Source organism: Trichoderma breve, chromosome 3, assembly GCF_028502605.1.
Source record: "Trichoderma breve strain T069 chromosome 3, whole genome shotgun sequence".
NCBI lineage: Eukaryota > Fungi > Ascomycota > Sordariomycetes > Hypocreales > Hypocreaceae > Trichoderma > Trichoderma breve.
Window position 1 is genome coordinate 1,268,632 of NC_079234.1, and position 26,951 is coordinate 1,295,582.

General features: G+C 47.1%; 10 protein-coding genes across 10 annotated transcripts; 6 read left to right on the forward strand and 4 right to left on the reverse strand.

Annotated features, from left to right (window-relative positions):
* Nucleotides 1–1,298: 1,298 nt before the first annotated feature.
* On the forward strand, nucleotides 1,299–2,268 carry T069G_04810 (alpha/beta hydrolase fold domain-containing protein; the record flags this gene model as incomplete). Its single annotated transcript, XM_056172020.1, has 3 exons — nucleotides 1,299–1,414; nucleotides 1,468–2,051; nucleotides 2,096–2,268. The coding sequence occupies 3 exons, from the start codon at nucleotides 1,299–1,301 to the stop codon at nucleotides 2,266–2,268; spliced, it is 873 nt and encodes a 290-aa protein (XP_056028878.1).
* Nucleotides 2,269–2,687: 419 nt separating this feature from the next.
* Nucleotides 2,688–3,335, reverse strand: T069G_04811 (uncharacterized protein; the record flags this gene model as incomplete). The annotated part of the gene is made up of 1 exon (XM_056172021.1): nucleotides 2,688–3,335. The coding sequence occupies one exon, from the start codon at nucleotides 3,333–3,335 to the stop codon at nucleotides 2,688–2,690; it is 648 nt and encodes a 215-aa protein (XP_056028879.1).
* A 24-nt stretch (nucleotides 3,336–3,359) lies between these two features.
* T069G_04812 (major facilitator superfamily domain-containing protein) lies at nucleotides 3,360–4,037 on the reverse strand (the record flags this gene model as incomplete). Its single annotated transcript, XM_056172022.1, has 1 exon — nucleotides 3,360–4,037. The coding sequence occupies one exon, from the start codon at nucleotides 4,035–4,037 to the stop codon at nucleotides 3,360–3,362; it is 678 nt and encodes a 225-aa protein (XP_056028880.1).
* A 1,434-nt stretch (nucleotides 4,038–5,471) lies between these two features.
* T069G_04813 (nmrA-like family domain-containing protein) lies at nucleotides 5,472–6,365 on the forward strand (the record flags this gene model as incomplete). The annotated part of the gene is made up of 1 exon (XM_056172023.1): nucleotides 5,472–6,365. The coding sequence occupies one exon, from the start codon at nucleotides 5,472–5,474 to the stop codon at nucleotides 6,363–6,365; it is 894 nt and encodes a 297-aa protein (XP_056028881.1).
* A 1,686-nt stretch (nucleotides 6,366–8,051) lies between these two features.
* Nucleotides 8,052–11,738, forward strand: T069G_04814 (WD domain, g-beta repeat domain-containing protein; the record flags this gene model as incomplete). The annotated part of the gene is made up of 6 exons (XM_056172024.1): nucleotides 8,052–8,089; nucleotides 8,143–8,520; nucleotides 8,731–9,640; nucleotides 9,690–9,828; nucleotides 9,886–10,875; nucleotides 11,131–11,738. 6 exons carry the CDS (start codon nucleotides 8,052–8,054, stop codon nucleotides 11,736–11,738), a joined length of 3,063 nt encoding a protein of 1,020 aa, XP_056028882.1.
* A 296-nt stretch (nucleotides 11,739–12,034) lies between these two features.
* Nucleotides 12,035–15,423, reverse strand: T069G_04815 (uncharacterized protein; the record flags this gene model as incomplete). The annotated part of the gene is made up of 4 exons (XM_056172025.1): nucleotides 12,035–13,042; nucleotides 13,103–13,647; nucleotides 13,687–14,743; nucleotides 14,791–15,423. The coding sequence occupies 4 exons, from the start codon at nucleotides 15,421–15,423 to the stop codon at nucleotides 12,035–12,037; spliced, it is 3,243 nt and encodes a 1,080-aa protein (XP_056028883.1).
* Nucleotides 15,424–16,569: 1,146 nt separating this feature from the next.
* T069G_04816 (uncharacterized protein) lies at nucleotides 16,570–18,011 on the forward strand (the record flags this gene model as incomplete). Its single annotated transcript, XM_056172026.1, has 7 exons — nucleotides 16,570–16,572; nucleotides 16,682–16,846; nucleotides 16,904–16,991; nucleotides 17,045–17,259; nucleotides 17,326–17,588; nucleotides 17,654–17,678; nucleotides 17,760–18,011. The coding sequence occupies 7 exons, from the start codon at nucleotides 16,570–16,572 to the stop codon at nucleotides 18,009–18,011; spliced, it is 1,011 nt and encodes a 336-aa protein (XP_056028884.1).
* A 675-nt stretch (nucleotides 18,012–18,686) lies between these two features.
* Nucleotides 18,687–19,515, forward strand: T069G_04817 (uncharacterized protein; the record flags this gene model as incomplete). The annotated part of the gene is made up of 2 exons (XM_056172027.1): nucleotides 18,687–19,119; nucleotides 19,184–19,515. The coding sequence occupies 2 exons, from the start codon at nucleotides 18,687–18,689 to the stop codon at nucleotides 19,513–19,515; spliced, it is 765 nt and encodes a 254-aa protein (XP_056028885.1).
* Nucleotides 19,516–21,543: 2,028 nt separating this feature from the next.
* Nucleotides 21,544–22,358, reverse strand: T069G_04818 (CHD5-like protein domain-containing protein; the record flags this gene model as incomplete). The annotated part of the gene is made up of 3 exons (XM_056172028.1): nucleotides 21,544–21,911; nucleotides 22,007–22,193; nucleotides 22,272–22,358. The coding sequence occupies 3 exons, from the start codon at nucleotides 22,356–22,358 to the stop codon at nucleotides 21,544–21,546; spliced, it is 642 nt and encodes a 213-aa protein (XP_056028886.1).
* Nucleotides 22,359–22,683: 325 nt separating this feature from the next.
* On the forward strand, nucleotides 22,684–23,712 carry T069G_04819 (uncharacterized protein; the record flags this gene model as incomplete). The annotated part of the gene is made up of 1 exon (XM_056172029.1): nucleotides 22,684–23,712. The coding sequence occupies one exon, from the start codon at nucleotides 22,684–22,686 to the stop codon at nucleotides 23,710–23,712; it is 1,029 nt and encodes a 342-aa protein (XP_056028887.1).
* Nucleotides 23,713–26,951: the final 3,239 nt, after the last annotated feature.

Consider the following 26,951-nt stretch of genomic DNA (forward strand, 5'->3'; position numbering starts at 1 on the left):
GCATGGTCTGATGAGTAGAATCCTGGCTTTAACCATTGTTGGTTACAAGTCCTCCTCTTGTAAAGCACGGATATGGCAATGATCTTTATTTTTTGGGCCGTTTAGTTATCTCGACCAAGGTATCTCATTTTCCGAATCAATGTTTCTCATTTCATATCCCCTCAAGTGTTTCAGCCTCTTTCAGCCGCACTCACGAATCCATGTAGCTTGTACGTACATAGCAAGGTAAAAGAAACACTGTAAATTATACTGAGCTCACAGGGTACTCTCTAACTAACGAACTGAATAAGAAATAAGTGCAACAACCATTATGATCTACTTAGGCGATGATGCTGCCCCGCAAAGATCGGTCCTATGTTTACGGAGCCTTGCGGCCAGCTTTACCTGCATACTAGGTACTATCATGCAGCACCATAATCCCTCCAATGAGGGCCTACGTATAATAATCTATATAAATAAAATACGATTGGTCAAAGAAAAAAGAGCCTAATCGCTTTCTCTTTTGTTTTGCTGGTTGCAGAGCTCATTGACAACTTTTGTCTCAGCATCAACGAGAAATAAGAGGAATATAACAGGCTTCTCAATCTCACAAAGTTTTCTTGTTTGAACAACTTACAAATTCATCAGATGGCAGTAAGATATCCCAGTATAGTGGTCGTTAAAATTGGATTAGCACGGGTCATGTATATGCTGGTCGTTAGAACAAAGAGTGCCACATGGGAACTAACAATGTGCTGGCAAAGAGGTGGCGATGAGGTAAAACTAAACTTGACAGGTCCCCACAACCATTTTCCACATCAGATTAGTGCAGATGCTAAGGGTCGGAGGATAATAATGTAGCAGTAATAACTCCGTCGTGGACCAGGGTGCCACTGCCTTAATTCGACGATTTTGTTTCCACCATTAGCCACTTCCTATCCTGCTATTAAATGCCGTGTTGATCAAGTGAGTAACTGATGTATACTACCCTAAAGACAGAAGAAGAATGCCAATTACTTGAGCTTGATATCTTTCGATCAGTAATCTCAATCTCCCCGTTAGTTCCGGTCTTTCATTATGAGGCTGTGGGTCCATTACTACTGTCAAGAAACAGTGATATTCTGTTCAGCATCAATAATCGCTGCTGGGGTGTTGATAAATTTAGATAGAGATATATATAAGCGATATGAAAAGATGATCTCGAAACTATTCCTTCATTTTCCAACTTTCCAGCAGAGACGTTTCCCTCTACCACCAACTAGAACTAAAAGTATCGAATCTTAGACCATATCATTTACATCATCAAACAACATATCAAAATGTCGACCTATGCAACTGCAAAAGATGAATTTGTGGACATTGATGGCATAAAGTTTGCTTACAGACGACTGGGCTTGGCAGAAGGGGTCCCTCTCGTTTTGATCATGCACTATAGGTGATTCAACCCACAAGAAAAAAACACGGAATCTCAATACTAATGTACTGAAGGGGCACCATGGATCATTGGGATCCAGCTCTCATTGATCCATTGGCAGCGAAGCGGCCAGTGATTCTTATCGATCCCGCGAATTCCGGAAGATCTAAAGGGCATTTCCCATCAACTGTGGCTCAGCTCGCACAGTACTTTATTAACATCATAAACGCATTGGGCCTGAAGCAGGTGGATGTTATGGGATTCTCAGGCGGTGGATTCAATGCCCAGATGATTGCTCTTAATGCGCCCAAGCTTGTCAGCCATCTCATTCTTTCGGCTACAACACCAAGTATTGGCGAAGGCGTTCAGCTTGGCAACCCTGCCGTACTGCAAAAACTCCAACAGGCCGTTACTGTTAAGGAGCATAAAGGTGCATTTATCTCAACCTTCTTCACTAGTTCTGCTCAAGGCCAAGCTGCTGGCCACGCGGCGTGGGAGAGAATCACTACCGGGCGCCAAAATCGTAGTGACTACGCAAGCCGTGAGTCTGCTGATGAGCAAAGCGCCGCATACTTTAATTTTATCGATCTCAACAAAGCAAGTGACGGATCGTATGATCGGTTCCATGAGCTCCAGATGCCGGTCCTCATTGCCACTGGTAAGTAAACTACCAATGACCAACTCTATAAGCGCTAATTAAAGGCAAAGGCTCTGATGATGCTATAATACCGACTAAAAACAGCATCCTTATGTGGGAGAAAATGAGCCATCCTAATGCTGCGTTGCATATATTCCCTGACGCAGGACATGGATTCCTCTATCAGTATGCTGATGCATATGCAGCATTGATCAACGATTTCCTTGATCGTCAGTAACAATTTAGGATGCGAAATTTCTCCTTCTTAGCACGAAGCTCATCATATCTGCACATGGCGATTCAATACCAGGGGAATCAGGCCTAGTTTTAACATAGACACCCAGTTGAATTGACAATACATGCAAGCCAATGTTCCGATCTTTAGTGATGACCTACCTGTTGAAATGCAAAAATGCCGAAAGCCAGAAGGCTGTTGAGGCTTATATTTCATCACTAACTATTTCTACGCGTGCTGTAGTAAGCACTACTAGGGGTGTTCAATTGTAGACTGAAGTTGTGTGATGCTATTAAAACAATACGTAGACAAAATAATGAGCTCTGGAGTTTTCTGTCATTAGAGTGAGAAGTCCAAATTCTTGAAAGATAGTTAATAAGGTTCTCTCCATTTTAAACCCAATACGGAGTACAATCTCCCCTCTAAATTTTCCATGTCCCTTTCTTTTTGCTCATGGGAATCCACGACAAGCACATGAAAGCCGCTCCCAAGGTCAAACCTCCCGCAGAATATCCAATACCACCCAGCCAACGCGTGCGTGTAAAATTTCCGAATATGGCACCTGCTATAGGCGTGCCGACAAGGATAGCTACTCCGAAGAAAATAAATGACATACCCAGACGCGTTCCCATTCGCGACATGTCGGGAGATCCGACCATGACGACGACTGGTGTTCCCACAACAGTGGCGCCAGAAGTAATTCCGTACAGAAGCGTAAACACGACGATGCCGCCCAAATTTTTAAGCCCCATCCAACCAAATGCCAAAATTGCAGAGGCAAAGGTAGAAAAGATTGTAACGTTCAACACTCCATACTTGTCGCTGAGGTACATGGGTAGCAAACGACCAATCACGCTTCCAGCGTTCAGCAATGTGACTGTATACGGTGCAAACTCCAATGTCGACAAATGATTGAGCTCATCAAACACTTGGATGTAGAAAAAAGCAGTGTAGAGGACCAGGAAGGTCAGAAAAGTACCGATGATGAAGGTTACAAACGCCATATCCCTGAACGCTGAGGTGTCGACAAGAGAACGAATTTTTCCCGATGCGGGTAACCGAGGCCGCATAAAGACGGCGGGTATAACAGAGAGTCACAAAATAATAAATGCAATGACACGAGTAGTCCAACCAAAGCCAATTTTCGGAAGTAAATGGCTGAAGATGATAGGGAAGATAATTCCTCCAACAGGTGACCCGGTCCCAGCGACGCCCATTGCAAAAGCTCGTCGCTTCGCAAAGTATTGCGACTGAATAGCCGTAGCGGGTAAAAATGTCAAGCCCATTCCAATACCGACGCAGACTCCCTGGGCAAGCAACACTTGCCAGTAAGTTGAGCAGAGAGATGTCATAAACATTCCGAAGCAAATGAGCAGCAGCCCCCCGATCATAGTTGGCGTGAAATAACCAGCGTCAAAGAGAGGTCCTGAAACGAGGCCTCCAAGTAATAGAAGGCATGCTTGTAGAGAGCCAATCCAGGAGATCGTAGACGCTGACTCGGATGTGAGCATTACCGTCTGATAATATGTTTGGTACGCTCCAAAGGTGTTTACAAGGCCCCAGGAGGCTGCTAGTACAACCCATCCTCCCAAAACTTGAAGCCATGCGTTGAGTCCGCCATCTGGTACAGGACTGGTTGGAGAAGCGGCAGGTGGTGGCGTTGGAGATGTTTCTTCAGGAGAAGACGTATTTGACTGCGAGCCCTGCTTCAGTTCAATTTCGGCATTGTCGTCCGAAATGTATTTGGAAGCTACCTCGCTATCTTTGTCCATGTTGTCGAAATGCTAAAAATAAATAACGTAGAAGAGGAACCGCTGGCGCTTGGCCGTGCAGGAGGTTTCTGATGGCTACGTTCCTAATGGCCAGATACTCGAAGTTCGGGATCGCTAATCAGATGACTTCAATAACATGCTGAATACTGCTCAATAACGCGTCACAATTTATATCATTACTGCAAACCAGGGCCCATACGACAATGTTGAGGTGTGATCTTGGTATATCGGACAGGAGAGAATAGAAGCTCCGTCGCCGTTGGTCTCATTAGATTTGTAAGCTAGATATAACTACATGCCTCGTACACGTATTAGACATGATGCAAAAGGGATACAAGAGTGGAAAGGGCTTTAACTTCAACCTTATGTGCTGTTGGTGGGGGACTGACCAGTCTCTAACAAGGTGATCAAATCCACCAATGTCCATTTCTGGAAATTCCACCATTACAATAGATTAGTGAACGGATCCATCTCTCCCGTAAGCTTCTGCGCCAAAGTCTTTAGCCTTTACGCGGATACTCGTATCTAACCCTATCCAGGAAACATTACAAAGAATAGAGATGCTAAATGCATGCAATGATGAAAGTACGAGTAACACTTTAAAGAGTTTTATTGTCGCCCTTGTTTGTGTTTCATCCGGGCTTGGGCGTTGATCATCTGCGGCATCTCAGGATGTTGAATCCCTAGTTGCTTACCGGTGAATGACGAGGCGTCGGCTACAAATCAAATATATCTTTTACATTGCTTCTGAAGAGCCTAATGCTGAACAGGGCTAAGGTCGGAACTTGAGGCTACCCGGATGGGAAAACGTAACCTACTGAAAGGAGGTGCCCACAATCTACCTGTACGTTGTCGAGCGACACCATAACGAGGGAGGCTTGCTGATAAATCAACATCCGTCAGAGATGTTTAAGTCTTTGAGAGATATGCGCAGCTGTACATAGCTAATAGCTAATCAAGTCTGCTTGGAAATCCAACATGGGGTTTGCTACGGACCTTAACCAATGAGACTACTTCTGTTCTCAATGGGAATGCGTTTCATTTTCGCAAAAAACAGGCTGCCTGAAGTTTTTGATGGAGCAATTGCCGGATCAGTTTTGTTAGCTGAATCGTTGTCAACTGTTTAGTATATGTTTTGATGAAAACCGATCTTAATAAAATAGGCATTTGACCATACGCTGCTATCCATCCTTCTTTGGAGTGCTATACAAGGCGCTTCATTCAGGGTGAATAGATAATCAGAAGCTTTAAAGTAGTTGTTGGCATAGAAGTCGGGAACATATTGAGATGGAGAAAACTATTTACGATTATCGAACAGATATAGGATATAAAAAACATGGACAACCCCAATAATCTGTATTTAATCTACATCAATCGCCTCAGCATTTGCATCTATAATTGTCCATTGTTTTAAACCACCAAATAACGCCAATAATGAGCTCCTTCAAGAACATTGCAATTGCTGGTGCAACTGGCTACCTCGGGCCAGCAGTTGTCAAAGCCGTTAAAGAAGCCGGATTCAATGTTACGGTGCTTCTACGAGAATCGAATTCATCCAAAATTGAGCTTGATGGCGTCAAAATTGCGAAAATGAACTACGGATCCATTGACTTTATGGTGGATGCTCTCAAGGGCCAAGACGCTGTTGTATCGACCATGAACCACTTGTACTATGACGAACAAAAGGCGCTTGTTGAAGCCGCAGTCAAAGCTGGTGTCAAGAGGTTTCTTCCTTCGGAATACGGTCTTGACGTGAGCATCCCGTCAGTTCGAGCCGTTCCTTACTTGAGCGCGAAAGGTCTTATTCAGGATCTGCTCAAAGAATTGGGCATGGCGTATACAATCTTATATACTGGACCGTTCCTTGAATGGGGCCTTGATAACTTCTTTGTCGACTGGAAAACGGCCACGGCGAATGTATGGAACGGGGGCGATATTTCTGTCGGCATCTCCACCCTGGCAGACACTGGTCGAGCTGTCGTCAATGTCTTACTCAATCCCAAAGAGACGGAAAACAAAGCCTTTTACACAACCACTGGCATGGCAACCCAGAATGAAATCTTGTCCGCTGTACAAGAAGGCCGCCCCGACTCGAAGCTCTCTATAATTCACCAAGACAGCAAGAGCTCACTTGCTGCTGCATATGAAGCTGCCAAGGCCGGCAGAGGTATGGAGTTTGAGGTTGCACGAGACTTCCTTGGTTCTACTATTTTTGGGCTCGAGATCGAAGCGGGCGTCCCGTACGGTAGAGATAACGATTTGCTCGGGATCAAGATGGTAACTCCAGAGGAGTTTAGGCAACTGGTGATTAATCATGTTAAAAAATAGGTGTGTACATATGTATACGGCTGCCCGCTATCAAGAAATGTACGTAGCGTAGATAGCAGAATAAACAATATTTTCGCGGGTATGTTTCAGACTCAGAGACATTAAGTCTTGATAAAGTCTACTAGTGGGAAGATGAATGATATTGTTCTTGTGGAGAATAGCCGTGAGAATACCGCTAGGAATGGCATGATATGATTCCTAGTATGTTTCACCGGGCGGGATGTGTAGAACATGTAGATACAAAATATAATTTGCTGTCTTCAAAGCGTTATTCTCCCATGGAGCAACGATCTGAATGCCATTTCTAGATACTGCATAGGCTCTAGTCAGGTAGATCCAAGTCTATAATCCAAGTCTCACAATCTCTTTGCCAAGTAAAACCAGTCTAAGGGCCTCATTCCTTTGTGTCTGTAGTCCATTTCCAGCCATTCTAACCGTGATTTGAATCGAAATTGCGATATAAATGATCTTTTTATGGGAATTAGTTTCGTTTGACCTATATATTGTTAACAACTTATGTTAGTGGATACTTGGAAACGCAGCGAATTATGGCAAGTTTCTATAGATGTCTAGCAACAAACATTGGATCATAATTCACCACATGAATCAGTCTCAATGAATTGAAACATTAGGGTTAAGAGTTTCCAAAGCTAGAAGATCGAGGGCGCAAATAAATATCATCATCTGGTTATTCGAATTGTCCTGTGAGGCATTCATACCCCGCATTTACGTCTGACCCAAACCCGATCGCTCGGGGAATTGCGACGACAGACGGAATATGCTGGCTTCTTTTCGTGCCATGGCCGGCTGTACATGAAGACAAGGATCACTGGTATAATTTCTGATATAAGAGATGGATATGAGACTCCGGAAATGATTAAGAAAGTTTGACAGCGACTCGTTGTGTTAAATAAGAGCTGTGGATGCAAAGCTCGAATTATCTCTTCAGAACGAGGAGTTCTGTATCAGTACCCAATTTACGGGCACACGAAATCGACCGAGACTTATCAAATTAAGAAGCCCCAAGCAGAGCAAAGAGGGCGTGGTGCAAGCTCAAAGTACAAATAGGAATACAACGGCGGATTCATGTATATAGAGACTGCAAGGCTGTACGCCAGTTGGGTACACACACAAGCCAAAAAGTGGATCCAGCTGCATGGATTGGATCAACGGTATTGAAGGAGACTCGAGAGGTACAGTACATGAGGGGGTTGTTAGGATGATGGGAAAATCTGCACTCGTAACAATCACTGAAGCGCTGTTCGCAGCGCATCTCCATTGTCGACAGCCTCGCAGAACCTATGGCGGGCGACTTTACTCTCAAGAAGAAGCTGTTAAAGCAACTCAGACGTAGAGGAGGGGATTCAGCGAAGCTGAAGACGCAAGATGGCTCACCTACAAATGTCCCGGTCTCAGCAAATTCTTCACAAGGTATACTCAATATCTGACCTTGATTGTTCCCGCTGACAAACCTCAGAGCACTCATCCAACTCTCATAGCAACGCAGATCCACAGACCATAACCATCTATCCCACCCCACAGTCGACCACAGATGTCTCAACGTCGTTTCCCACCGCAACGCCTGCTGCTCTCTCAGACATAGTATTACATACCTCCCCAAAGAATTCGGTAGAGGAGCTCTGGCTGATATACCCCAGAGAGCAAAAGGCGACCAACAGTCAAACAATGCAGAAGCAGCTACGGACCAAGATAAGATCACTCGAGTTCGTTCCAAACTTTTACAACCGACAAGGCAGGCTCTTCTTGATCTTGAGAGGACTTATTTACGACGTTTCCGAGTGTCTGATCCTCAGCAAGATAAAGTCCAAATTGAGGCAATCAAAGGTGGTCTACTCGAAAAGTCATACAGCTGGATCCTCGATCACCCCAACTTTCGACAATGGCGCACCAAGCAGAATCGGATGCTCTGGATTAAGGGTGGGCCTGGCACGGGCAAGACCATGCTTCTTTGCGGTATCATCAACGAAATAGAACCATCGACGAGATTGAGCGACCAAAACGCCGACACACTACTCTCCTACTTCTTCTGCCAGGCAACCGACGTTCGTTTTAACAACGGTACTGCCATGCTACGCAACCTGATCTACCTACTCATTGTTCAACAACCATCGCTCGCACGGCGCATACGCGAGAGGTATGGTCCTATCGACAGAGCGCCCTTTGAAGATTCAATTTCCTGGGACGATTTATCAGTCATCTTCATAAACATTTTGCGAGACCTGAGGGGAACGACCACCTACCTGATCATCGACGCACTTAATGAATGCACTGATTTGGAACGCCTCATTGGCTTTATCGTGGGATGTATCCCTGAATGCCCGCATGTCAAATGGCTCGTATCCAGCCGGGAAACACACATCATCGACCGATTCCTAAGGTCTGATGACTTTGAAATGGGGCTGAGTATCGAGTTAAACAATTCTGCGTCTGTATTTGACGCTGTTGGCACATATATTGACGAAAAGGTGTCCGAACTCAAGTCCTTGCAAGACAACGAGGCTCTCCAGGAACAAATTCGGCATACTCTCCGCCAGAAGACCGACGGTACTTTTCTCTGGGTATCCCTAGTCATCCAGCAACTGCAAGCAGTGGGATCCGGGGATGTTGAGGCCGTGATTAGTGCCGTACCAACAGACCTACAGGGCATTTATGCTCAAATGCTAGAGCAAATCCACAAACAGCACGAAAGAAAGTACTGTCTGCTCGTGCTTACGACAGCTACTCTTGCATATCGTCCCCTGCATCTGCTGGAGCTAGCTGTTGTATCTGGACTGCCGCCAATCAATACTGAAAGAGTTGAGGAATTTGTCAAGATGTGCGGCTCATTCCTTACTTTACGAGACGATCATGTCTACATGATCCACGTATCGGCTAAGAACTATCTATACCAAAATTACAGCTCGCTTCAGCTAGCTGGGGTTGCACAAAGACATGTTGACATTGCTAGGTACTCCTTCTCTGCGATAGCAATGCTGGAGAAAAATATCTACAGCATTGACTTCGGCTTCAGACCAGAGAACCTAGATACACAACCGGTTCATCCAGATCCGTTGACTGCAGTACGATACTCTTGCATATTCTGGGCTGACCATCTCTATCAAAATAATAATGATAAAGAGTGCAAAGAGGCGTTGACAGACGACGGAGTGGTGCTCCCGTTTCTAAAAGCACACTTCCTTCGCTGGCTTGAGTGTCTGTCATTATCGAGGAGCTTGTCAGCCGGAGTAAAGTCGATTAGAGAGCTTCAGCAGGTAGTACGTTAGTGAGCCTTCTTCATGGTATCTAGCGACTAATCGCCTCCAGGTATCGCATCAAATGAATAGTCATGAGCTCACTGCCTTCCTGGGAGATGCTGAGAAATTCATCCTTAGCTATGGATCAATCATAGAACGCGCTCCTTTACAGACATATGGCACTGCACTCATGTTCTGTCCGAAAACAAGTATTATCCAGAAAGAGCAATGGGGGGAAAGGTTATCATTCATCAAAACAGTTGCAGGTGTCAGAGACCACTGGGGCGCGCTCCGGCAGACTCTCGAGGGGCACAGCGGTTATGTTAATGCCGTTGCCTTGTCACCGGATGGTAAGACTATAACCTCGGCTTCAAACGACCGCACGATACGGCTCTGGGATGCAACTATTGGCACGTTCAGGCAGAAGCTTGAAGGACATGGCGAGTGGGTAAGAGCTATTGCCTTCTCGCCAGACGGCAAGATGTTGGCATCAGCCTCAAATGACCACATGGTACGGCTCTGGGATGTAACTACAGGCTCATTCCAGAAGCTTGAGGGTCATAGCGCGTGGGTTAGAGCTGTTGTCTTCTCACCGGACGGTAGCACGATAGCCTCGGCCTCAAATGACCGTACAATACGGCTTTGGAACGCAGCTACAGGCATGTTCCGGCAGAAGCTCGAGGGTCACAGCGGGTGGGCTTATGCGGTTGCTTTCTCGCCAGACAGTATAACACTGGCCTCAGCCTCGTTTGACCACACGGTCAGGGTCTGGGATACAAGTAGAGGCGTACTTCAACAGACACTCAAAGGACATAGGGGTCCAACTAGGGCAGTCGGATTTTCACCAGATGGTAAGACGTTGGCCTCAGCCTCGGATGACCGTACAATACGGCTCTGGGATATAGATACGGGTGTGCTTCAGCAAACGTGTGAGGGACATAGAGATTGGGTCAGAGGTGTTGCTTTTTCACCAGATGGTCAGACACTAGCCTCCGCCTCGAACGACGGCACGGTGCAGCTTTGGAATACCGCCACAGGCACGCCCCGGCAAATGCTAGAGGGGCATAGCGATTATGTCAATGCAGTTGCTTTCTCGCCTGATGGTCAGATGCTGGTCTCTGCCTCAGATGATTACACGGTACGGCTCTGGGATACAGCTATAGGCTCACAGCAAACGCCAAAGGGACATAACGATAATATCCACCTTGTTACCTTTTCGTTAGATGGAAGAATGCTAGCTTCGGTCTCAGACGACGGTACAGTACAGCTCTGGGATACAGCTGCAGGTACACTTCAGCAAAAACTAAAACACAGCAGTTATGTTACCGTCATTGCTTTCTCACCTAACAACAAATTATTAGCTATAGCCTCAGATGACTGTATAGTATGGCTTTGGGACATAATTACGGGTACATTTAAACAAGCGCTCAAAGGACATAGCAGCTGTATTAACGCTATAGCTTTTTCACAAGATGGGAAAACGCTAGCCTCAGCCTCACACGATTGCACAGTACGGCTCTGGGATACAGCTACAAATACACTTCAACAGACACTTAAGGGACACACTGAGGCTGTCGGGGCTATTGCTTTCTCACCCAATCGCAAAACGTTAGCCTCGGCCTCAGTTGACCGTACGGTGCGGCTCTGGGATATGACCACAGGCACGCTTCAGCAGACTCTTCAGGTACAGAGCATTTCAGCTTGGGTCACGGCCATTGCTTTCTCACCCAACGGGAAGATGCTAGCCTTGTCCTCAACAGACCACACAGTGCAGCTCTTAGATGCCGTTACAGGAGCGCTCCAGCAGACGCTCGAGACTAATCAACTCCTCACGAAACTGGCATTCTCGAACGATGGTCGGTATCTGAACACGGACTATGGAATACTCAGATTTGCAGAAACCGCTTTATACGAGAAGTCTCACGGCAAGAATGCTTCTGATTATGCACTATTCGTCGAGAAAGAGTGGGTGACTCTTGGCGGGAGGAATATTCTTTGGCTCCCTCACGAGCACAGGCCTGCTTGTGCAGCTACGTATGGTCAAACTGTTGTCCTAGGTCATCGTCCTGGCGGGTTGACATTCTTGCAATTCAATTTTACAGATCTGGATTGTTATTGACTCTCTTTTCTCTTTCCTAGCAGAAGGGTCAGAGAAGAAGCATTCCATTTCTTTACATCACACTAGGTTTACTACTAGAAGTAATCTTTTAAGTGAATTTTCCACGTAACCCTTCAGCACCATTAACGTTTAAGTTCTGACAATTGGAACAACTTTGCACATGTGGTCAAAGCTTCCAGGTTGACTCAAGTCAGGAAACCAGCCTATACACTAATAATTCGTGTATTTGACTATTAGCTGCCGTACATTGAGAGTTAGTTTCTTCACAATTTAGTGCTGGCTTATCCTACAGGAGCTCAGGTAGTCTCCGCTCTTCTAGGCTTTCTCTTGACAGACTCCTCGTCAACCTTGTCTTCAGGCCTTGTCATTGCCTTAAACTTCTTCAACTGGCCACGAGCAAGTATTCTCATTCCAACTTCGTCGACATATCCAGATAACGCGTCGAGTATCTCATCCCCAAACCTAAGAAGGCGCTCAAGCCTGGAGAAGTTATCGAGTGCGAATTTCGCCTCGTAGCTTAAAATTTCAGAGATACAGCATTCTCTCTCTCGGTTAGTTCCAAAATTTGAGACAATTGCGTTCGCCAAGGCAAGTTGTGTCTCAGCCTCACTGCTGTACGCGCGGCATTTTTGTTCAAGAACTTGTGCTGCATTTTTCTGGGCGTTGTCTGAAAGCCATTCTTGTATGAACAGAGGGAAGCCTAGAAGGCAGGCGAAAACGATTGGTGAACATCGGACAGAGAAGAGGCTTGTTGAAGGCCAGACATCCAAGTCATTCGAACTCTTGCTAGATCCCTCAATGTAAAGAGAGCCTTCTTTCGTTAGGAGACGTCCGGAACGGTGTCGCTTCATAAGGAATTTAATTTCTGCCATCATATCAGATGACAACAACCATGCGGAACGTGTAGGATATGTCATTATTAATCGGTATGCTTGAAATAATGATTGCTTTGCGATTTGATGAGTACCCCCAATCTCCACACAATCTGCGGACATCTCTACGAGGTGAAGTTTTGCTGCTCGGAAATGGTTCGCCCAATATGTTGAGCTGTATTCAAAGAAATCGTCGGAAATGCTCAATCGGCGTCTGAATTCCCTTATACCATCGTCATATACTGTTTGATCATGCTCCCATGCATCTTCAATGAGCGCTTCAAGTTCCGTTGTTTCTGGGCGTTGCCTGTATATCGATAGGTTGGCTAAGCAGCATTCACTCATTACAAAATGAGCCTCTTCTTCGGTGTTTATTGACCCTCTCCATTTAACAGCGTTCTTTGGTAAAAGTTCAGTGCTTGACGATTTCGTCTGAAACGAGAAGACTTTCTGGTTTTCGTTTGTGATCCTGTCCATTGAGGTCTGCATTACCGGCGAAAGGAACTCTTTCGCCGTTTGGTGTATAAAGAATAGTTTGCCATCATATTCGGTAATGAAAAATCCGCATGTGTTAATGACCCATTCCTTAAAAGCTGTTTCATCTGATAAACCAAGATCTTCCAAAGAGTCTAGCAAGTATTTGCCGCGAATATTGACAGCTACGTTTGCTGCACTCATACTCAGAGGCTCCTTAGCGACATAGATGAGACGCAAGAGTGTCTCGACATGCCTGCGATTGGTACTGCTGACATTGGATAACAGTTTTTCGTAAGCTCCAGGAACATCCTCGGGGAGCTGATCCAAAAGGTCTCTCCACCCATCCAGATTCAGTGGATAATTGTTGTCTAGGAATTTGAAGACGAGACGAACCCAAAGATATGTCCGCTGCCCCTTTCCCTTCGTGTGAAGTCGTTCATACAGCAGCTTAGATACCTTTTGGCCTAGCCTTCTGTCTTCAATCAGACTCTCAACGCGGTGGCGGAAAACAATGTCAATCTCATTCTGCAACTGATCTTTCTCACTCTTCTCTTCCCCTTCTAGACGCACAAGATTCTCAGCAATAGATCGGAACGAGCCTATAATTGCTGGATAGCCCCGGCTTGTAATTAAGAATCGTATACGCCTCTTGCTAAACTGATGAGAGGCGAGCAAACGCACCAGTCTTTCACGGCCGTCGCTATTACACTCATCAAATGCGTCGAAAACGCAAAATACAGTTCTCTCTGAGAGGTTCTCGCAAGCGTCCTCGATAAGCCCCCATAAATGGCCACAGTCTTTGAGCAACTCAGGCGACAACTTCTTGATATTTGTCCCTAGAGTATCGAGAACATCTGGGCAGAGATTGAGGAGCTGATGAAGAATGGCGCTCAGTGCGTTTATCAAATTGTTTTGCACCGGATTATCTTTGAAGAAGAAATATCCAATAACGGCATCTTCTCGCTGAGACGGCAACTCTGTTTCGACCAAGAATCGGGCTAATACCGACTTACCGCAGCCTGGTTCAGCCGTGACGAGAAGCAATTCGTTTTTGGTGGAATTCAGCCACGAGTTATACTTTGGGTGTCTACAAAACCACTCACAAGTACCTGGGTGCCTTTGAGGGTTGAATTCCATTTGATCGCGGTACGTGGTGGCTCCAAATCGCGAAATGAGCCCTACCAGATCCTCTCTCCTCTCGGCAGCCCTCGTTTTTTCAGCTCTAGTGGCAGCTTCGTTAAATTTCTTGACTTCAGCCAGGATATCCCTGGTGTTTGACGCTGTTTGCAAGGAATACTCCGCCAATGTGTTTATTCCATAACTCTGGAGATCCTTTTCAATTGCTTCCCCGTACTTTTTGATATCCTCTAGCTTACCTTCCCAGCCGCTCAGGCTAACAATGTCTCCAAGGACGCGGACGACTGGATGTGTGCTGTAAGCCCGGCAGGCGCATTCCATCTCGAATTTTAGGAGAGATGTGAACAGGGTGACGACATTGTCTCTGAGGCTGCTTCGGTGTTGTTGAAGTGCGACGTTGTCTGGCCACTCCCGCTGCAAGACCACTTTGGTCAGTGGGATATACCAGTCCATGCGGTTCATTACATATTCTAGCCCCTCAGTCATTTTTTCTTCTTCTTTAATTGGTTTAACAATGATCTGGTTTAATTAGTACGATGATACGACCAGCATATGAGAACACTTACCGGGAGCAAGAGGCAGATGCCTGACCAGGCCATGGCGGCTGGTGGATGGGCTTGCAGGGCGTCTCCAACCCCTTTACCAACATTTGCAATTAGTGTATCGGCGTACAAGGCGACATTTTTCCAAGTCTTCTCTTGCTTGGCCTTTTCCAAAACCGGACTTAGAGTAGCCTTCATCATATCGACCCTGTCGGCCTCAGCAAGGCCTTCGAATTGGTTGGGAGCATCGGCCTGAACATCATCGACATATCGAGTGCCCGATATGGTTGCAGTAGCACGGTTAGTGAGTATCTTTTCGTACGCATTGACGAGTTTTCCTTCTTTCTCGTCGTTTCGCAACTTTTCGTACGCCTCAATCCAAGGGTCTCGGTCGGCTTCGGAGAGTTTCAAAGAGCCAAACTTGCCTGTGACAGATCTCTTCTCTTCGATAACGGATTCATTTGAATGATTGCGACTCTTGTCACTCCCCCCTCTATCTTTTCCCAAGAAGAGTGATGAGAATCGTCCCTTTCGCAACTGGCCGTTATTGCCGCCACTCACTGCGGTAGCCTGAGATTCACTCGACTTATTGGAGGGCTGAACATGGTTCGCGTTCGAAATGCGGCTCCAGAATGATGGCTTGTCCTGTCGTTCCATAGCAGCGCTTACATCGGGCGCGCGACAAGGCTAAGCTGTTTCGTTCTAACTAGACAATGGACCAGACAATGGACCATTACTCACTGGCAGCCTGACAGCAGATCGGCCTTGTTTGATGCCGAACTGGACTTTTTTCTTTCTTTTTCTTTTCTCTCTTTCTTCTCTTCTCTCTTTTCTCGATTTAGTTGCTTAATTATGTTTCTAAGCTTAAGCTGACGTTTATTGCCTTGGGGAGCGATATGTTCAACGTTAGGAACACAAGGCTCAATGTTACAGCCTACAGGACAAGCGGGGAAGCAGACTCTGCCGCTCCCATAGGTAGGGAAAATATCGGAATAACAGTAAGCGAAAGAGGTTTCACAATCCGCGTGGGGTACAGATGAATTCTTGTTGATGCAGGGATTGCCTACTCCATTCTTCAATCTCCAGCTCCGCTCCTTAAGACTCTTATACGCAAACAGCATACAACTTCTGCCTCGTGGGACTTATGATTAGCACAATTAGCAGGGTTGTAAATATTAGGGATCAGCCTTCATAAATCTTTGAGCATTGTATCTAATTGGCCTTTATAGGTCCATGCCTACAGCTATTTAAGCTATAGGCATTGTTAAAGATGCAGTTCCTATGGACTCCTTCAATGAAATTACTCCCAGAGCCTAATGAAATCACTTCACCACTCGAATTGAGCTTTCCAAGTGTCGATTTGGGCAAGAATTCTCTAAAAGAGTAAAGCCACAAGCTTCTGCTATTATACTATTATAAATGCCCATCAAGCATCAAGCATCTAAGCTACGCCCTATAACGCTAAATCAACAGGCGGATCGATTTACCTATTTTGGCATCTTTCTAGTCTAGTCCACTTCCTAGAAACGACCTTACAAAGCGTCTACTACATAAACTTCACCAATGAATACGCTCAGGTTATGGAGTAGCTTCCCCGATTTGCTAGTAGAACACGATTCTGGTGTGATGCGATTTACCGCGCGGCATGAGTAAGCAGGCGCAGCTGATTTATAAGGGTGAATAAGAGAGAATGCATTCAAGCACTCATATGCCGCCTTGTTTCCCCTCTTGTTGGATAACATAGTAGAGCTTTTACTTTCCTGTGGCAATTGTATCTATTCATTGTGAATCGTTCGCTACAAAATGGTAAGTATCCTGGCATCGCTCCGCGCGATGCGATATTCGGCTTACATCCAGTACATTGATGGACATGCCACAATAGAGAACGTTGCTAATAATTCCACGATTGAAACAGTCTAACGGCAATATTACTAGTAACTGGAAGAGCTTTTCCGACAAATCTGGTAACTTCCAGCGCCCTGCTGCCGTCCTCCGTGAAAAAGTCTCCAAAGAACCTGGAGCCAAGTTTCCAGCAGAGAAAGGCAGATATCACCTCTATGTCAGCTATGCTTGTCCATGGGTATGCCATCTTTTCACGGTTCCAATATTTCCATTCCAAAGCTCATGTGTATCACAGGCGCATCGAATTTTGATTGCTCGAAAACTCAAGGGTCTAGAAGAGATCATCCCATTCACATCTGTGCACTGGTATTTGAAGGACGGCGGTAAGTAGCGACTCTCGACCCTGAGACACCACAAACAGCTGATCGTTCTATAGGATGGCGGTTTGCAACTGCCGAAGATACAGACGCCGAAGGAGAAAATGTTACACCAGACCCACTTCACGAAGGCTTTACTCATCTACGACAAGTTTACTACGAGACTGATCCCGATTACCAAGCCCGATTCAGTGTTCCAGTGTTGTATGACAAGATCCAAAAAGTGATTGTAAACAATGAGAGTAGCGAAATTCTTCGCATGTTTGGCACAGAGGTTCGTTTCCAATCGCTTTTTCTCGATCGATTGATATAACACGAGCTGATATCTATTCACTGCCAGTTTGACGACATCATCGACGAAAAGTATCGCAACGTCGTTCTATACCCCGAAGCACTCCAGAGCCAGATTGACGAGGCCCATTCTTGGCATTACGATAACATCAACAACGGCGTGTATAAATGCGGTATTGCGTCGACGCAAGAAGCTTATGAGCGTGCCGTTACCGAGCTTTTCGATGCCTTGGATAAATGTGAAAAGCACTTGGCATCTACTGAGGGCCCATACTGGTTTGGCAAGAATCTTACAGAGGCCGACGTTAGACTGTAAGTTGCTGATCAATGCTCCGTTCTTGTAATTGAAGAAGCAAATGCTGATATGAAAACTACAGCTACGTTACAATTATTCGGTTTGATGTAGGTATTATCGTTTTTTTTTTCTCTGACTTATTCTATCCCTTAAAGATCATACTGAACACACTGCTAACGGTTATACAGCCCGTATATGTCCAGCACTTCAAGTGCAACATTCGAGACATCCGCTCCGGCTACCCGCACATTCACAAATGGTTGCGAAACCTCTACTGGAACGTCGCGGGCTTCAAAGAAACCACCAACTTCCTGCACATTAAAAACCACTATACCAAGAGCCATACCCCCATCAACCCTCTTTCAATTACTCCCGTTGGACCACTTCCGCACATCTTGCCTCTGGACGAGGAAGTTGCTGCTGTAAAAGCGAACCTGTAACTCTGATCGTTATTGGACAATTGCTGGAGTGCTTGCTAGTACACATATAGCTAGTGGGGGATTTTCAGCCAGCATCTTTGAATTGAACCATTGGCTGTCCTTGTCCCCGTACCACTGCCTTGCACTGCCTAATCTTGTGTTAAGAGATGCGCCAGTTAGAAGCGAGAACAACCAGGTCAGCTCGTAGATCAGCTCGTCTCTTCACCGAGCTGAATTAGAAATAGGTAGCATCTGCCGGACTGACTAGCGTATGCAGGCCTAATTCGTATTGCTTTCGACCTGCCATTCGTACGGTGAAAATCCACCGGTCTGACCGAATGCGTTGAAAGCCACAACGGCTTCTCCACTAATTAGGCACTCTGACAGGGGTCGTCATCTTCAGCTTCAGCAAATGTAGGAGGAATCGGTCCGCTTTACCTGATGCGTGTAAGAATCATCACAGAAGCAGTTCCTAAACTAGCAACACGTAACTAAAACAACAAGATGTTACATTGGATGAACGCTCGAATCTCATTGTGGTATTTTTTCGAGAGGCGGAGCAAGTCTTCAACCTCAATGCCTAAAGAATTTCTATATAAATAGATGGCAACGCATCTCTCTTCAATGGCTATTCTACAAGCGCTCGAGACTTATACAACTTGACAACAATCCTCTTTCATTCTCATCATTCTCATCATGCCTTCTTTAAGCAATCTCAAAGTTCTTCCTGTTGATCTTGATAAAGATTGGGATGGAGTCTTTGGCAGTTTTTGGAAATCATGGAGCATTCCAAGACAAGCCCCAATGGTAGTCACATTCCCTCATATTGGCGAAGGCGGCCCAAAAGAAGCTGCAGCTTTTGCAGTGAAGAAGGCTCAGTACCTTGCTGCTGCACGGACTAGTCCCGGACAGATGTGGTTCAAGCTCGTCGACACAGAAAAGTCACCACCGCTCATTGTAGGAGGTTGCTGCGTGACTCATTGGAAGGACGAAGAGAATCCGAGGAATATGCCTGATACTCCTCATTACGGATTTGAGCCGGGATCCCAGCTCCGGTTGATGTCTGAGCAGTTGTATGGACAGTTGGATGTGTGGCACCGCCGAGCCATGCAAGGGCGAGAGCATATCTGTAAGCTGCCTTGTTCTTTACATTAATGAGTTCTTACTGACTCTTGGGCTTTGCAATTATCTAGATGGCCAAGCCATGTGGATCCTGCCTGAATATCGAAGTCTTCACGCTGCACCGCTCCTTACGGGCAAATATGAATCCATACTTGACGAATTTGACGTCGAGGGATATACCGAGTGTGTCCAATTGAGCCGGGGAACTCTCGAAAGAGCCGGGTCTATCCTCTTGAACATCATCAATTTCCCAATGAAAGTTGAGAACCCAAGCGACGAGACCAGGGATTTAATGGAGGATTTCTTATCTGAACCGCTATATATGATGTGGAGGCCAAGGAAGAGTGACAAAGGAAAGGATATTGCTCCTCCCTCTATTGGACTAAGAGATTCTAAGCTATGAGGAGACTTCTGGAATTTGTATCGTGTATTCCGTATATGAGTTTTATATACGGGCTAAGACCTTTCATATTGGAGTGTATCTTTTTTTTTTTTTTCAAGTTAAACGCTGTGCCGTTTATGTTTATACAGGTATACCAATGCATTTGAGTGTTATGTTATATAAGAAAGGTAAGCATTTTGTTTCCAAATGGAGAAATTTGCGACCACCCATCCCCTACCTGTTTATATCCAATTCGGCAGTACATGTACTTAAACACTCTAAGCTACATAGCACTGCAGATCTGTTTCTGTTTCATGTCCACACCATAAATCGGCATACAAAAGAAGCAGTGTATTTTTAGCAGCAAGATCCTGATCCTTTAGTTTCATGAGGGATGCCGGTCGCGTGTGGCATCCAAGACCCCAAATGTATGAAACAAGCACAGCTCTTGGCTCAGCCCTATTCATGGTGCTTCCCAACTATCCCTGTCCTTGCCTGTTTCCTATAGTAACTTATAATTAGCGCAACAGAGTAACAAAAGAAATAGAATCGGCAGGATCTTATTGTAACGCCACTAGTTTGTTGACGCCGTGGGTATACCAAACATGTACTGCCGCTTACAACGTGATGTTTTAAATGCATGCAGGATCGGTGGCGTTTCGTTTCTACAACTGGGGGTCGTGCATTTGAGATGGACCATATTCAAGCATATTAATGCTCAAAGAGCTATTATTTATAACACACCCTACCTCTCGCTCGACCAGCACCCTCTGGCACAGACGGCAGGGGAAGGATTCGACCCGTGTAGCCATAGAAACCACAGGAATTGAATTACAGCCACCTTCACCATACACTCAAGCATGCCAAAGCACATATAGTCGGTACAGCCACGCTGAGTAGAGCACATCTCCAAAACTTCTCGTTCCATATCACAGACAATAAGATCGACCTTCACACACAGACACATAGTCCCAGGGTAGTATTCCGCCTACCCCAAGGTGGTTAAAGGAAGACACCTTCTCCAATCTAGACGCGACTTCCAAGAGGGTAACAACAGAATTCTACCATAACACTTGCACAGGCTTCCAATACCACATCAAATCTTTCACCCCCGTAATCTCCATCAACAAGGGCGGTTGTCTGGGAACCCAATTGGCGGAGACAAACGGCAGCAAGCACTCAAAGTTGCCGTTGAGGCTGCATTCAAAACACCACACGAAGAAACTTCCGGTTGGTGAGCACAGACTTCCTGCGTCGAGGCGCCATTCCAGAACGAGTCATTGTACCCCAGGAAACGTCACGGAATCATTACTGGATGTCTCAAGTAAGCCTAGTGTTTAGCAAAAAAGACTCCCTGCCGCATGGATGGAAGCACTCGGAAAATTAATGGCGAATGAGAAGGTGAAGAGACATGGCACTTGATTGATCGCCATCCTTATAATCTGTATATTTTGCATCAATATGTCCTTGGTAAACACCAAGGGAGCTTAGGAGCATTTGAAGCATTTGGCAACGAGTGGGGACGGGAGCGGGTTTAACTATTGCCGGAGCCCCGCCAACTTTTCATCTATGAATCTAGAATTTTTTTTCCGTTTTCCCATTTCCTTGCTTTCCTTCATCACCTTCAATTTCTTCCTCTTCTCTTTGCGAATTTGTGTGCACCTGATACTTCGAGCTATCAGCACTACTACAGCTAGCAGCAGTATCTTCATCAATGAGATATACATGTTTCCCCCTTTGCGCTTGACCGATCTCGTGCCTCGTGCGACTCGTGAATTTTTTTTTTCCTCCTCCTTCTTTGGTGGCACATTCGAAGCTTTAGCGATCCTCTTTTCTCCGTGGTCGCCAGAGTCAATATGATGCCTATATAAACCCTTTTCTCTGTCGTGTTACAAAGTCTCAGCGTTTGCAATGAGGAACTTTGCGTCAAAATTCTACGAGATACATTCTTCCACACAATTTCCTTTTTGTTTCGTTGGTTTTCGCAATGTCGAGACCACGTGGGGCGTAGGGTTATTCTCTCTATTATCAAACTGCCTCTAGCGCCATCTATGAAGTCTTCTTCTCGTCCGTAGTACTCGTCTCCTTGCTCTTCTCTTCGGTAGGAGTTTTGACAGGCGTTTCCGGCTGCTTTGAGCCCAAAACGAGCTTGAAGATGAAGGTCAAGATGTCGCTCAACAGCGTGACAATGCCTGCGCAAGCGAGCTGCCACGATGCGATACTGACGCTCCCCAGGGGAGCGCGCGGGAACGAGATGATCCACTCGGCGTAGTAAGGAAACCAGCCGTGCGGCAGCCAGAACATGGGCTCGGTGGCGTACCAGAAGGGAATAATGTATTGCGGCGCGCGAGTAAGGAGGAAGCGCAAGGCTGTGAGGGCGCTGTCGAACCTGGAGCGGGCGGAATCGAGTCCCTTTTCTACACACGTGAACGCACGCAACACCGGTCAGTATTTCGGTCGTAGGTACTAAGGGAGATGTATAATGTCTCGGGGATGTAAAAGATGCACGTACTCGATGCCTCAAGCTGCTCGAGGAGCTTGTCGTGCTTGCGCCTCAGCTTTGCCCACTTTGCAAACTCGTCCTGGCTGCTCGTGGCGTTCATCTCCCGCCGCACAGCAAGATAATCGGCTTGGACTTTTCGCTGCTCGGCGGCGGCTTTGGAGGTCGGCACGGGGAGGAAGTTGATGAGGGTCCAGAGCTGCGCAAAGACTGTTAGCACAAAGTATCCAAGAGAATTGTACGAGAGAGGTCCCAGGGTAATATGGCTGAGGCGTACCAGGTCGTTGATCTTTGCTGCACCGACTGCGTTGATGAAGCTCACGGTGGCCTCGACGAGGAACACGATGAGCATAAGGTGAGCCATGTTGGCGGCGTCGAAATAGCTTGCGAAAAGTGTACAAGGTGATGCTGATTTCCCAGCCTGCCACTTTCTCTCAAACTGCGGCAAAGGCGAAGCTCTGCTCTGCTTGTGGCTCGTGGTGAAATGTTGGAACAGGTGACTCTGCAGCTTGACTTTGGCCAGCTGGACAGACATACAGACGACGTATGTCATAACCCCGAGCTATTGCATGTGGGCTGTCTGCCGTGCCTCGCCAGCTGTGCCGACTCCACCATGCACTTACCCTGCACTAACCTTGAAAGCGATACAAAAACACGCGTGCAATCGACAAAACGACTTGGGGTTTCAAATGTCGAGAGCTTTGGATGACGATGTTAAGAGGGCAATCAAGCAGGGCGACCATGAGCAGGTTTTTACCAGAATCGCGGATGCGCTGTCGCAGCGGCTGCCAGAATTGCTAGAGATTGAAATGCTGGGGCGAAGCCACATGGTTGATGGACAGACGATACTTCTACAAGATGGACCAGCAATTGCGGTGCCAAAGCTACGATTGGTGCAAGCTTTTCTTTATGCCCGCAGGATACTTCAAAAACACGTGGAAGGAGTGCGGGATGAGACCAACGAGGATGGGCTTGTGTTGAGAGCGACAGCTGTGATGCTCTTGATGGACCCTGAACATCTTACAGCCGCAAACACGAGGAAGAGGCTCATTCAAGACACGATCAAGTCAGGCACAGACATTGAGTCAAGACTTCACGATGAACAGTACCTGATAGACAGCCTTCTTACGAGTCGCCTTCATCGCCATACGAAATCGCCCACGCTATGGAGCCATCGCCAATGGCTCATGCAGCGCTTCCAAGATCACGGCCTCGAGATAGATGCTACAGACACCATGAAAAGGGTCATCTCGGTAGCCGCCGAGCGACACCCACGCAACTACTACGCCTGGCTTCACGCGCGGTATCTGACCAAGGCCGTGTCCGAGACGGCGTCGCGAGGGGACAACCTCCCGGGCATGCGAGGAGATAACCTTCTGGGCATGCTGGACGCGGCGAAGAAATGGGCCATGGCCCACCACGATGACATCTCCGGGTGGGCGTTCCTCATGTTCTTCCTGGACCGGCACCCGGAATACGCTGGGTCGGTTGTTAGCGAGGCGACGAGGCTGGCGGCTTCATTTCACTGGCGGAATGAGTCTGTCTGGTACTTTTTTAGAAACATTGCTGCGAGGCCTTGGTGTGACCAGGGCTGTCGAGAAGGGGTCGAGGCTACGAGGCTGGCGCTGCTGGGCGGCGTGGAGGAAAAATCGGATGGAGCGAGATTCTTGGAACAGGCATCAAGTTGGATCCAGACGTACCATTCCACACCTGTATAAGCGATGGGGGGAGAGAGAGATATGGAAGAGATGCCGGTTATTTTGTCTTCCCATTTGCTCAGTAAGAACTTTAAAACCTCTTCCCCCCCCCCCTTCTATGCACGAAAGAAATCGAGCCACAGCGTTCAGGGGAGGACGATGTGGCTGTGAGCAAGGCCAGAATCTCCGCGTTTGGACATAGTTTAATAAGGTGCACCGTGCTCGATGCCAGGGGTTGTTTACTCGAGGGCGACGTCAATCCTTGATTTTTCCCTCTTCGGCCGCCACCAAGGCTTTTCTTGGGCCTACCTGCAGTTTCCGTAGCTGCGGTGATTTTAGGATTCAGGTATCCCGAATAGATTAAGAACCGCATTATCCGCATTCCAAAGCCGGGGGTGACCACTCATCGCAGCGTGATGTCCCTGAACTGCCGAAGACGGTGGTGGGTGACGAATATATTGACAGGCTGACTTCAGCATGAGACTGTCTGCCGAGTTAATTTACGTAAGGAGAGATGTGACGGATGAGTTTTGACAGATGGAAGGATTAGAGTTGCATGAATCTCGGGTTTGATGGTGAGCGGCGTTGGAGAACCCTTTCCGGGGCGCCAAGCCTACGAGGGGGTTGAGCAAGCGACAGCATTGAAGAAGAAGACAAGCGAGAATGAGGGTGGGGGAAGAGAACAAGCGAAAATGCAATGCATGGAGTTGAGGCTCTAAAAAAAGGATTAAGCTACTGCTATTTAAAAAAGACCGCGGAGATGAGAAGAACATAGACGAGCTCGACAAGTAAACGAGATTATCTTCAGAGTGAATAGCGACAACAACAACCGGAATATTGGATCAACTGGCCAATACTCCGTACATCAACTAGATGGATGTAATGTACAACAAGATCGTGGAAATTGTGGCAGTGTAACTCCGCTAGTAGCGTGCGGACGCGGGTGTAAGTCCCAGGGCCTGGGTGATCGGGCCTTTGGAGATGAATCCTTGGGCTAGCTCCATGATCTACAGAGCCATTGCCCCGACAGAGCAGCTCCCGAATAGGGTCACTGATATCAGATGTTACAGACTGGGAGGTAAGGTGGTATCAACTCGAGCAAGTATAGGAACAAGTACGGCTTGTACAGGCATACTGATGATGCGGTTAACAGCATTTTGGATGGCAGATTCGGGATTTATCGTAAAGAAGGAATGGGAAAGAAAAGAAAAGAAAGAAAAGAAAAGAAGCTGAAGACACACATGATTGAAGTTGACGTGTATGACCGTGATTGGCAATCCCCGTCTCGCGCACGCCGTAGTCACAGCTGACAAGCTGGATTGTGAGACTTTTTCCCCTCGTTCTCCCTGCCTCTACTTGCTTCAGCAGCCACATCTCCATCGACATCTCCATCGACATTGATAGGTAAGATGGATGGTGGTTGCATTGCGTGTCGAGTGCGACATGCAGATGGTCCAGTGGTTGCGTGGTACATGGACTCATACTAGGCCCTTGGCGCCGTTGCAAGTACACACACATGAAACCGAGCACATACATACATTAGCACGTGCAGTTGGCCGCAGGTGAACTTCGAAGCCTTCCATGCATTGACAAGGTTCGATCTGCGCATTGGCAAGGTGCAGGGTTCAGGTTTGAGGTTTGAGGCTAGGCCAGGCGTGGAGAGTCTTGACTCTTGAGGGTGCTGGAACTGGATTGGGATTGGCGGCCTCGAGCGCTGAGGCTTTTCGTTTAGTAGCGGCCCGCTCGGCTAAGCACAGTCGCCCTGCGGATGGCCGATTTTAGAGGGCGAAAAGCCGAGAGGCAGCGGCGGTTGGAGGGTGGGCAGCTGGTTGAAACGAAACGAAAAAAAGACAGGCGAGAGACATCAGATGATGTGCGCTGCATCTGAAATGTCCATAACCGATTTTTGGATTTCCGCATCTCGAGAATAGGAGGACACAGGCACGGTCGTGATACCGCCGTTCGGTGTCAATGGATGTGCTCAGTGTTTCCTACAGCCGTAGCTGCCCGCCAGGCCAATAATTGGCACTCGAGATGACGCCCAGAGACAAAAGTCAGGCTGTCATGTGTGTTGCAGCAGAGCATCAGCATCAAACCCAAGAAAGATAATACCAAAGCCCACGACGTCACCACAAAGCGAAGATTCGTCCTCCACTGGCTCATCTGAGACTCCAGTTTGCTGCAAGTGTTGCTGCAAGTGTTGACGCCAGTGTGAGCCGCATTTTGGGGGAGTTCTAGTGCAAGGGTTAGCGGGGAGGGGCCCCCATTTGAGCTGCCCTCTTAGTCGATACTAGACATCCAGATCCTTGCCGTTGTCTTGGGCGGTGGTTTTCTGCGTCTGGTTGTTTGCTTTAGCGACACAGCACTTGGCTCCAAGCGGTTGGTTGGTATGCGGATAAGTTGGGTTAGGTGGGATGGCTTGCAGCAGACCTGGTAACGAGTTCATTTGGATTTGATGCTAGTCCAGCTTGAACCTCGTTGATTGATATTCCAGTATCGTGGATGGGGTTTGAGCGGCGCCGCTTCGAGCTTAGCAGCCTCGACCAATGCAACATGATTCAGTTCCAGTTGGTCTGGTGGTGTACTGTCAACCTGGACACTGGACTGTATCGAATGGATATCACTCACTCAATCCAAGCCCCGGAACGTGCTAAGCAGGCATGACCTCCACACGATGCAACGTGAGGTAATACGCAGCAAACCCGCATGCACGATAGATTGAAGGAGGCGCCACGGAGAGAAAGACACAGATGCACACGAAACAACATCTCCAATTGACGAGCAAATGGCGATTGCGATCAAGGCCGATTCGAGACAGGGCTTGCAGAGAGGCTTGAGGCTTGCGGAAAAGACAGCAGGTGATGCATCATGAGGGCCATCAGCTGGAAAGATGTGGAAGAAGAGAAGAAAAAAAGACGGATGAGGCGTCGCCAGTTGGTACCACCGCCGCTGGTATCGGTACCTGTACAAGCCCGCTCGCGCTTTTCCCCGCGCTAGAGACAGCGATACGGCCCTGCCCGCGCCAAATGTGTCGACGCGGCCGGTCGCTTTGGTAGCGCTCTGGTTTTAGTACTTGTACTGGGCCAAGTCCCCGAGGGTTTCATTAATTTGGACATCTCGCTTCAATCTCCCTAGTTCTGGGCCTCCTTTCAGACTCTCCACAAAAGCGACGTCGATTTTCAGGGCAATCTTTTGCTCTTGCTTTAGCTTAGCGTCCGTGGCCTCGATAAGGGCCTCGTTCAATTTCCATTGATCCAACT